The following is a 12,140-nucleotide window of genomic DNA, read 5'->3' as shown; positions in this document are numbered from 1 at the left end:
TACCATTGATATATATAGTTAGATGACTAAGCTATACCTTCAAGCGTTTGGAAGCATGATGCCTCCTTCATTTCTCATCGCCATTGAATATCGGGCAAGAAGTCAGGCGCCCAGACAGACTTATATGGGAAAACATCGACTTTCATTGCGTTATATCTTTCGACATACTTGATGGATTTCAATATAATTTTGTTTCAACTTTTCGTCATTTCCATTTACCATATGATACAATGATTTGTTCATTGAACATTATTTTTAACTCGACCAAACATCTAATTTAGTGAACCTACCTCACTACAGATTTTGATCCATTCTATTAGCAAATGAATCTCATTTTTACAATATTTTCCTATTACCATGTATTTAGGATATGGAAAATAAAACATTTATTATAGAACGCTAATATTACTGTATATTTTATTAGATGGCAAATAATAATAAATCAACTGTTATCACAATATTTTGTGAAACTGTTTCCATTCGTTTTGTAACTTAAGTATAGGTACTAACTATACTCTATACTCCTATATTTAATATAAGATAATAAATAACTACATATTATAAGAACGGGAAAAATAAAACAAAAATTATAGATTGCTAATATTACTGTATATTATATTAGATGGCAAATAATAATAAATTAACCATTATCACAATATTTCGTGAAACTGTTTCTCATTCGTTTTGCAACTTAAGTATAGGTACCTAACTATACTCTATACTCCTATATTTAATATAAGATAATAAATAACTACATATTATAAGAACAGGAAAAATAAAACATTAGCAATGATGAAGAATTTATAGACAAATTTAGCATACAATATTTTCATAGTTCACAAAATATTACAATATAAGACAAATTAATGGAATGGAATATGGATACCTATATTGGATCTATGGAAATAAAATATTTATTATAATATTACCGAAACTTATATTTTATTACTTGGCAAATAATGATAATGAATCAACCTAAGCCTGCATGAAACATGACCGATGAAAATATAAAAATACTTATGTATGAAAAGAAATATTTTTATCTGGTGCATGCAGATTCGTACATTCATAAGCACTGCATGAAACTACCATACTTTGAATATTTTCTATTGCTTCAATAGAAAAATATTATCATTTGAAAAAGGCTCTTTTTCTACACAACGAATACAAATACCCGACTTCTTGCCCGAAATTTCTGGTAGCTACACTAGCGCAGTGGCATCATAGCGGATATCACTCTTCTTAATCTTATTCTCTATAAATCAATGGTTCATATACATATATCTCGCTGACACGACAGGACAGGACAGAATTTACTCTGATGGACAGTATTATTAGAGGAGACTGTGGTTTATACAGTAACTGTGCAAGGTCTACTGTTCACAGAGCTACTAGTATATTATAAGCTAACTATTCCTGTATATAGTGAGTTATGAGTGAGCTATGTCATGTTATAAGTAAGTTGCCAGACTGTTGTAGACCATGTATATAATATAATATATAACTAGTTATCAGAATATTGAACATTAATTATGTTTCATTTATTAATTGAAGAAAAATTGAACTTCATTTATTATTCTGGACCAATAAAATATAATTCATAGCAATCAACAAAAATAGGCCCAAACATTAAATTGAATGGAAATACTAAGAAATTGTCAAAAACCATAGATTTATTGATACTTAAAAAGACCGGTTTCGGTTGTTACACCATTGTCAATCTCTGATAAACTCAGTTTATCAGTTTACTCAGATCGACAATGGTGTAACAATCGAAACCGGCCTTTCTAAGTATCAATAAATCTGAGTAAACTGATATAAACTGAGTTTATCAGAGATTGACAATGGTGTTACAACCGAAATCGGTCTTTCTAAGTATCAATAAATCTGTGGTTTTTGGAATTTCTCAGTATTCCTATTTAAAATGAATAATTACTACAATATCAACTTCTCAACTACACAAAAAGCCTACACAATTAGATTACCTATATCACATACACTGGGAATGCTATCTGCATATAAGGCACTGATAACGCAGAGAATCGGCAACCCTGTTTTTCTATTTCTAATGACTTTATAGAACATGGTCTTTACTATATCAGAGGCAAATGGTCCAGGAATTAAGTATTAAAACAGTAATTATATTCCTATTCTTATATTATAGATGTTCTCTTTGACCGAGAAAAGTGAGGTCACAGAGAAGTTCTCCTACTTTGTGGTGAGGTCTAAGATTCAAGTCGACGGTTTGGCATTTAATGTTTGAATGTTGCGCATTTACGGCGAAACTCGGCAATGGATTTTCATGAAATTTGACAGGTATGATCATTTTTTAATTGCGCGTAGATGTATATATATAAGGTTTTTGGAAATAAGGTCTATAATAGTTTCAATGGGGCCGCGGTATTGGAAATATCTGGAACTCAAAATATCAATGTTAAATGTCCTATGCTTGAAAACTGTTGCTGGGTGGAACTCCGAATATTTGTCAGACAGCGGGATTTGAAATTTCCGGAACTCGGAATATGTTGCTAGGCGGAATTGGGAGTATCTGAAACTCAAATTATTTGCTTGTCAGATGGCGGAATTGGAAATATCTGGAGCTCAGAATATCAGTGCCAAAGTGGGAGTACTGGTAAAGTGTTTGTTATTGAGAAATGGTTCAAGTATGACTTATTTTCTGGAATGATATGGACTAATTAGCCCAGTTAGGGTAATTCATAGCTCATTATATATTAATTTTCAATGGAAATATTAGACTTAAACTTTAAACAGTAGAAACAACTTGGCTGATCTTTTTGGACTTGTTTTTCATTATCAAAATTATTTGGGAATAGAATACTTTTGGACCTGGTCTGTCTTTCTTTTTCAATTATATTTATTATATTCATACATATTATGCAAGCTTTCAAAACTCTGTTATCTGTTTCAACAAACAAGACTGACGACTGTTGATGTGTTGATGAATTTATTTTAGGTTAACTATAGAACCCTTTATTTGCTTTGCGATAAATTTGTTTCATCCCACATTGACACAGTCTCGCTAATAACGATCGATATTGTGAATTCGATATATTTCCAATTCCACATATTTCCAATTCCACCAGCTGACAAGATATTTTGAGTTCCGCCGGTCTGCACGATACTCGGAGTTCCGCCTGTCAACATAATTCGGAGTTCCATATATTTCCAATTCCGGCCAGCTGCAAGATATTTTGAGTTCCAGATATTCCCAATTCATGCGACCCGTTTCCAAAGACCTTGAAGATCTCTCTAAGGTCTTTGCCCGTTTTAATCAGGTACTTGTGGATGAGAATTCTGCGTGAGGTCTACTGTTCACATAACTACTAGTTATCACTCATCTATTCTATTATCCATGACGAACTGCATGTAATAATCTGTTTTGAACTATTTTTAACGACGCTACAGTCTAATATATTGGAATGTTGCTTATTAAAACTAATGCTCACTGTGGAGCGCTTTCGGATTTTTAAAAGTGTTGAGAATTAATTTTTTAAATCCAAAAGTGCTCCACAGTGAGTATTATAGTGAGGTCCACGTTATAATGGCAGTATTTGATCAACTTTGGTTTTGCTATCCTTGTCTATCATTCGACAAAGCCAGTGGTACTATCCATTTCTAGGTCCAAAACGATGCCAATTATGTTTTCGACAGTGTAGAAATATAATTAATTAATTCAGAGAATCGGCATCGCTATTTTTCTATCTTTATCCACTGCCATTATAGCGTGGACCTCACTATAGTTTTAATAACTAATATCAGAGACAAGAATAATATAGTACTTATCCTTCATCTATGCTGATATTCAAAGATATTAGACTGTAGTGTCGTTAAAAATAGTTCAAAAACGGATCAATTATCAATAGTCTAGGTCGTACCGTATCAAATAAAATATTTAACGGTTTCTTTACTCTATGCTTTAATATAGCCAAAAAATATTATGCTTATCTATTTTTTATAGAATTCATTTGACAAGTCATCAAAGAACTACAAAAACCTTCAACATTCAACTCGAGCAATCAAGAAATGATTTATTTGTATGGTGTACATCAAGCTAACGACTTTAAAGATTAGAGTAGTCAACAGCCAAAGAGCAGCAGACGGCTGTTGTCAAATGATTACTGACTGGCAGTAGCAGTAAAGTCCGCTGTCCAAAATCTTTGCAACCTACTTTTTTTAGGTTGAATGTATTGTGTAAGGTTAGTCTGGCGATTATCAAAAATAATTCTAATGTATGTAGAGGTGTGAAATATAATTTGTGTATGAACAGTAGTTGGTGTAAATATGTCAGGAGATGACTCAAATATGTCTGTAGATGAGTACGATGAAGTGACTTTACAGGATGAGCTGCGAAATATTCGGAGTTTTATACATTTAACAAGGGGTAATATTGATGCTCTCAACGCTAAATTTGCTTGTTTTCAACACCCTCCATCAATTTATTTAGCAGAATATCAAGAGCTGACAAGTAAACTTCACGATTACGAGGTTAGGGAACACCAGTTGATAGAAGAAATTACTAGTGTAAATGCGTTTGCTCAGGAAAGTGATACTGGTAACGCAACATCTGTAGAAAATGTGAGTATTACCGGTATTAGTATTTGTAGAACGATACCATTAAGATCTGTAATTAGAGCTCACCTTCCGAACCAACAGCGCACAAGTGTTCAGGTGAGGGTTGGTCAGTCAGTTCGTGATTCACTGTCCAAGGCAATGAGCTTTCGAAACATTACTCCTTCTATGTGCACTGTGTACACTCTCAATCATGAGCAAATAGAATGGGATGCAGATATTTCCACAATTGACTGTGACGAAATAAAGGTAGAAATCATTGATAAGTTTCCAGTTACTACCAGTATATCTCACAATTTCATTAGAAAGACATTTTTCTCGCTGGCGTTCTGTGAGTGTTGCAGGCGGCTTTTGTTTCAAGGTTTTTATTGTAGGACGTGTGGTTATCGGTTCCATCAGAGGTGTGCAGCTGGTGTGCCGGCACTATGTCAACAAGTTAGAATGGAGGAAACCTACTATCAAGCGCTACTGGCGAGGAATGCAGAAGAAAAGGCTGGCATACTAATGCCATCGGATTATGGTATGAACAGATCATCCGATCAACGACATCCAAGGGCGTTCAGCCACGGAGAGAGATCGAGCTCAGCACCGAATGTCTGTATAAATGTAGTCAATCTACCAGGAACAACTGACTCTACTGGTTTGGAGGGCTTTGTGCATTTGGCCACTAACATTCCAAATCCCGCAACAGGCTCGTCGAGGCTGTCGCACAGTCAGAGTGCGCAGGCGTCGCCGACGAACGCGCTGAGGCCGTGGAGGCCTAGAGCCCGCAGTGCTGACGAAAGCGCCAACAAGAAGATTCATCGTGACTCGAGCAATAGAGAGCCCTGTGAGAACTGGGAAATATTGGCCGAAGAAATTCTTATCGGCCCACGCATTGGCTCCGGCTCGTTTGGAACTGTTTTCAAGGGACACTGGCATGGCCCGGTTGCTGTGAAAACGCTCAACGTAAAAGACCCGACACCTGCACAGTTGCAGGCGTTCAAAAACGAGGTCGCCGTACTCAGGAAAACCAGGCACGTCAACATTCTTCTCTTCATGGGCTGTGTTAGCAAACCTCAACTGGCTATTGTTACTCAGTGGTGTGAGGGCTCTAGTCTCTACAGGCATCTGCACGTTCTAGATTCAAAGTTCGAATTGCACACGTTAATTGATATTTCAAGGCAGACGGCACAGGGTATGGATTATTTGCATGCTAAGAACATTATTCACCGCGATCTAAAGAGTAATAATATATTTTTACACCACCCGGCTGTGAAGATCGGTGATTTCGGTCTAGCGACTGTGAAGACAAAGTGGTCGGGAGGACAGCAGTTTCACCAGCCTTCGGGTTCCGTCATGTGGATGGCACCAGAAGTGGTAAGGATGAAAGAGGAGAACCCGTACAGTTTCCAGTCGGATGTCTATGCTTATGGAATTGTGTTGTATGAACTGTTCTCTGGTGAACTGCCGTACGGCGCTGACCTCAACATGGATGTCATTTTGTACATGGTTGGGCGAGGTTGGAAGCGTCCGGACCTGGACAAGCTGCACTCGGAGACGCCCAAGGCGCTGAGGCGGCTGACTGAGGACTGCACAAAGTTCAACCGCGAGGAGAGGCCTCTCTTCAGACAGATCCTTGCCTCGCTTGAGAGTCTGTCGCGCGCCCTGCCCAAGATCCAGCGATCGACGTCCGAGCCGACGCTCAACCGCACTCAGCTGCAGTCCGAGGACTTTCTGCTCTACCCCTGTCCTTCGCCCAAGACGCCCGTCAACGCTCAGTATGGAGCATTTCCTTTGTGTATGAACAGTAGTTGGTGTAAATATGTCAGGAGATGACTCAAATATGTCTGTAGATGAGTACGATGAAGTGACTTTACAGGATGAGCTGCGAAATATTCGGAGTTTTATACATTTAACAAGGGGTAATATTGATGCTCTCAACGCTAAATTTGCTTGTTTTCAACACCCTCCATCAATTTATTTAGCAGAATATCAAGAGCTGACAAGTAAACTTCACGATTACGAGGTTAGGGAACACCAGTTGATAGAAGAAATTACTAGTGTAAATGCGTTTGCTCAGGAAAGTGATACTGGTAACGCAACATCTGTAGAAAATGTGAGTATTACCGGTATTAGTATTTGTAGAACGATACCATTAAGATCTGTAATTAGAGCTCACCTTCCGAACCAACAGCGCACAAGTGTTCAGGTGAGGGTTGGTCAGTCAGTTCGTGATTCACTGTCCAAGGCAATGAGCTTTCGAAACATTACTCCTTCTATGTGCACTGTGTACACTCTCAATCATGAGCAAATAGAATGGGATGCAGATATTTCCACAATTGACTGTGACGAAATAAAGGTAGAAATCATTGATAAGTTTCCAGTTACTACCAGTATATCTCACAATTTCATTAGAAAGACATTTTTCTCGCTGGCGTTCTGTGAGTGTTGCAGGCGGCTTTTGTTTCAAGGTTTTTATTGTAGGACGTGTGGTTATCGGTTCCATCAGAGGTGTGCAGCTGGTGTGCCGGCACTATGTCAACAAGTTAGAATGGAGGAAACCTACTATCAAGCGCTACTGGCGAGGAATGCAGAAGAAAAGGCTGGCATACTAATGCCATCGGATTATGGTATGAACAGATCATCCGATCAACGACATCCAAGGGCGTTCAGCCACGGAGAGAGATCGAGCTCAGCACCGAATGTCTGTATAAATGTAGTCAATCTACCAGGAACAACTGACTCTACTGGTTTGGAGGGCTTTGTGCATTTGGCCACTAACATTCCAAATCCCGCAACAGGCTCGTCGAGGCTGTCGCACAGTCAGAGTGCGCAGGCGTCGCCGACGAACGCGCTGAGGCCGTGGAGGCCTAGAGCCCGCAGTGCTGACGAAAGCGCCAACAAGAAGATTCATCGTGACTCGAGCAATAGAGAGCCCTGTGAGAACTGGGAAATATTGGCCGAAGAAATTCTTATCGGCCCACGCATTGGCTCCGGCTCGTTTGGAACTGTTTTCAAGGGACACTGGCATGGCCCGGTTGCTGTGAAAACGCTCAACGTAAAAGACCCGACACCTGCACAGTTGCAGGCGTTCAAAAACGAGGTCGCCGTACTCAGAAAAACCAGGCACGTCAACATTCTTCTCTTCATGGGCTGTGTTAGCAAACCTCAACTGGCTATTGTTACTCAGTGGTGTGAGGGCTCTAGTCTCTACAGGCATCTGCACGTTCTAGATTCAAAGTTCGAATTGCACACGTTAATTGATATTTCAAGGCAGACGGCACAGGGTATGGATTATTTGCATGCTAAGAACATTATTCACCGCGATCTAAAGAGTAATAATATATTTTTACACCACCCGGCTGTGAAGATCGGTGATTTCGGTCTAGCGACTGTGAAGACAAAGTGGTCGGGAGGACAGCAGTTTCACCAGCCTTCGGGTTCCGTCATGTGGATGGCACCAGAAGTGGTAAGGATGAAAGAGGAGAACCCGTACAGTTTCCAGTCGGATGTCTATGCTTATGGAATTGTGTTGTATGAACTGTTCTCTGGTGAACTGCCGTACGGCGCTGACCTCAACATGGATGTCATTTTGTACATGGTTGGGCGAGGTTGGAAGCGTCCGGACCTGGACAAGCTGCACTCGGAGACGCCCAAGGCGCTGAGGCGGCTGACTGAGGACTGCACAAAGTTCAACCGCGAGGAGAGGCCTCTCTTCAGACAGATCCTTGCCTCGCTTGAGAGTCTGTCGCGCGCCCTGCCCAAGATCCAGCGATCGACGTCCGAGCCGACGCTCAACCGCACTCAGCTGCAGTCCGAGGACTTTCTGCTCTACCCCTGTCCTTCGCCCAAGACGCCCGTCAACGCTCAGTATGGAGCATTTCCTTTCTGCTCGCTTGGCGGCGTCATCTAAGCAATCAGGTAAACTCATCACTACACTTGAAACACAATGCTAATAATGTCCAATAGCTACAATTTTTTTATTCCAATTGAATCATGTCAAGAATGAAACTGCAACTATTAGCAGTATCTCCACACACACTGTCTCGTATACAGGAAAAATATAAACTGAGTAAGATTCGATCAAATCAGATTCATAATATATTTATTAATGTATAAATTTATTAATTATTAGATTTTATTGTATTACAAGTATGAAAGTGATGACTCCTATTTTAGGTAACTACAGTCAATTCCATTGCAAAAAAATCAGTTCTATTACTCATGTGATTGTCATTACTCTGATTTTGTTTTCTCATTAAAATTTGTGTGTGTAGAATTAATAAATGATCTTTTTGAGTTAATGATTGCAGGGGGGCGTGAGGCGGTAGAAAAAGTCCGTTTTATCCTTGGTACAGTATTATATTTATTAGAAAACAATTATTCCTATCTATTGCCCGGATGAGCTTGGTTAAATTTTTCTGATTATTGTAGAAGAGAGTGGTGAAGAAAGTAATTCATTGTAGCTTGACGAGATGGAAAAATCGTATGATTGTCCCACTAATATAAATTCTGTTTGGACTTTTAATCAAATTAAATCTAGCGTGACATTATTATCTGAATTGTGTTTCAAGTGAAGTTCAATGAATCACTTATAAACCATGTTGTTTTATACTGGACTTGTATTACTGTACAACACATGTACGAGCACGAGCAGTGTTGGTAACATCAATAATCATCACTATTAGTAAATTACTTCATTCGCCTGTACATTCCTTGAATGCTGTTTCAATATTATATATTTATTTCAAGTTCTGAACGGCTAGTCCAGTACTGTATGAGCAAGCTTTAATTTGTTTTATTGAATCGAAGAGTAAGACTGTACAAAACTATATTTATTGATCTGTTACTCAATTTGAAAACTATTGAAATTTTTTCTCAAGCGTAAACTTGAAAGTAAATCAATAATAATGCAAGTGCTGATATCAATGTAATATTGATTTTTTTCTCTATGTAGGCTGAAATGTAAAGCGCAAGGCAGTGTGGCCAACTTAAGACTGTGTAAATTTTATCGTTTTCAAATGGATTCTTTTATCATTCAAATGAATAAGGTTAGGCTTCCCCTTCCCTAATACTTTTCGATACATCATTTCTCATTAGGCCTATGCCAAATGTTATATTTTTCATTTTTTCCAGACATTATAATTAAAATAACTGGGATAATTTTTCGTTACTCAGTCTTTATTTTTACAAATATTAGCCCATATTACACATCATTGTTGAGAAAAAACTTCATTGTGTAAAATTATTAATTTCTAATAATCGTCATTATTTTTCAATTAATTTAAAAACTGAGTAAATTCCTCTGTGAGTTTTAAATTGCTTTCACATTTGTGTTAATCCCATCATTTTCCAAAACAAAATATGTACAATTTCATTCGGATTCTTCGAAATTCTCTATTTCATCTGAATTATTTTTTATGGAATTTGTTCAATAGAGTGAGGTCTACGTTATAATGGGTTTTAACAACGTAGAAATATAATTAACAAAATATTATCTCAATCATGATAATTTATTATTAATCCATTAAAAAATATATTTTTTAAACAATAAAATATAATTTATTATTTTAAACAAGAACGAAAAGTTAGGCCCGGTAGCACAAAAGCCGGTAAAATTTTAACTGTGATTAATTTCACGTGAACCAATCAGAAAAGACCTTTTGATAAGACGGCTCCTCTGATTGGTTCTCGTGGAATTAATCACGGTCAATATTTAACCAGCTTTTGTGCAACCGGCATTAATATTACACCGGTTTCAGCTATCCTCTATAGAAAGCAGTGGCAAGACAGAGAATCGGCACTACTGGTTCCCTATCTTTCTCCACTGAAATTGTAACGTGGGCCTCTCTATAGAAACACAAACGAATTTTAGGCTACAAACATGAAAATACTGTTGTGAATGTAACATGAACCTCACTATAGAATAAATTCATTATAAAGTTTCAATCAAATTTATAGATTTTTAGGAATTTAATTTTTTGCATTGAAGTAGTTTTTTAAAGAAATTTCTATTAGGCTGAGGAATAAATTCTAGTCCATAAACAGCCTTAACAAATGCTCGATCAGTTACAATAATATAGTATAATCGGTTTAAACTAAAAAAAAATAATGAAAGGTCGCAGCATTTACAGATTCAGTAAAAGTCCAAATTGTACAACAGGAGCACGATCAGATTTTAGTATTAACAATTGTTTGAAACGCTGTTGTAATTTCTTATAAGTTGGTATCAATGCAAAACAAGGTACCGGTGTGTAGAAATCGACAGTAGAGGTCATGAAATGTAAGCGCAACCAAAGTTTCTAACTGATATTAGAAAATTATTGGTTTTTTCTGTTGAACATATTATTAAATTAAAAATTGAGAGAGAATCAGCTAACAGTAGTAAACAAACGCGTTTGACTTTTACTGTCTTCTTTTACCATGGTATCGAGGAATCCAATAAGTTGAAATCCTGTATGAAAATTCAGTTCTTTTATAGTATTTTGAATTAAATATTCAAGTAATTAAATATAATCATCTGCTTTCAAATTATTTTTTGCTGTTTCATGGGCAACACAAAGTATTATTTCTATGTAAATCTTATGATGTAAAAATAATTTGTTTTTAATGCTTCTAGACAACCATATATTTTTGAGCCGTATATTTATAAACGTTTCCTGAGAACTTCTTGGAGGTTAGCACAAAACAGGATCAATCAAAACAATTTTAGTCCTCTAGCTGCTAGAATCGTTTTCATTGGATCCTGTTATTCCGTTGCTGGACAACGCAAGTGTTCTTGTCTTAGAATGTTCTTAAGAATCCTTCAGATAAATATGGCTCAAATTTCTCTTTCTTCGTCCTACTACATTGTTAAATCTAAACTTTCTTAGTAAAATATGATACGGTACTACATTTAGCAGACATGTTTGATTGACAATTTCATTCGTGATCCTCTACACTAGAATATATATGGCCTAATCTTATTCTGAATGTAAACTATGTCAATAGTAATTTATACATTATATTATTATTCAAACATGTAACTAAAATTTAACACAGTCCATTTGTTAGAGAGTTGTTATTGTAAATAAAACAATATAAATATTACAAATTATACAATCGCTCATTCATTTCTCACTCCCAAAATTAATAAAAGTAAATCCGGAATTGACTCACACTTGAGCGACTCAGGTCGAGAAGAGACTCGACTCTAGTCGAGAGCATGTGTTTTCAAATGGTGACAGTCGCGGAGACTAGAGTCGACTGGTCTGAGTTACCATTCGGTAACACATGCTCTCGACTAGAGTCGAGTCTCTGCTCGACCTGAGTCGCGTAAGTGTGAGTTGAGCCTTAGAAATAAATATATTTTCTTCAGATTTCATTTATCATCTTCTAAAGGCTCAGCATATTATAAATAAAATACAAAACTATTTGTATTTAAAATATCTTCACAAAGAATATGCTTTGTGAAAATATTTTTCAACTAAAAATTTTGTGAAGATTTACATGACTCAATCTATTCCAGACTATGTATGTAAACTCATCTGAATTAGGGAGAGGAATAGCACAAGGTTACCTTATTTTTC

At 37.0% G+C, this 12,140-nt stretch overlaps 2 protein-coding genes across 2 annotated transcripts; both read left to right on the top strand.

The window, feature by feature from the left end:
- The first annotated feature begins 4,124 nt into the window (after nt 1-4,124).
- Nucleotides 4,125-11,670, top strand: LOC120352284 (raf homolog serine/threonine-protein kinase Raf-like). Its single transcript, XM_039432172.1, has 2 exons — nt 4,125-4,294; nt 6,387-11,670. The coding sequence occupies exon 2, from the start codon at nt 6,395-6,397 to the stop codon at nt 8,483-8,485; it is 2,091 nt and encodes a 696-aa protein (XP_039288106.1). The 5' UTR covers nt 4,125-4,294; nt 6,387-6,394; the 3' UTR covers nt 8,486-11,670.
- LOC111060035 (raf homolog serine/threonine-protein kinase Raf-like) lies at nt 4,126-6,366 on the top strand (the record flags this gene model as incomplete). The annotated part of the gene is made up of 1 exon (XM_022347672.2): nt 4,126-6,366. A coding segment is annotated over exon 1 (2,064 nt), but the record flags the coding sequence as incomplete, so codon positions are not given.
- Nucleotides 11,671-12,140: the final 470 nt, after the last annotated feature.

Source organism: Nilaparvata lugens, chromosome 7 (assembly GCF_014356525.2).
Source record: "Nilaparvata lugens isolate BPH chromosome 7, ASM1435652v1, whole genome shotgun sequence".
In the NCBI taxonomy this organism is placed as follows: domain Eukaryota; kingdom Metazoa; phylum Arthropoda; class Insecta; order Hemiptera; family Delphacidae; genus Nilaparvata; species Nilaparvata lugens.
Note: the sequence above shows the minus strand (reverse complement) of the source record. Positions and strands in the feature narration are given on the sequence as shown.

Bases quoted from the DNA above. Each gene is read 5' to 3' on its own strand.
- LOC120352284 (XM_039432172.1), top strand. From the start codon at position 6,395: ATGTCAGGAGATGACTCAAATATGTCTGTAGATGAGTACGATGAAGTG.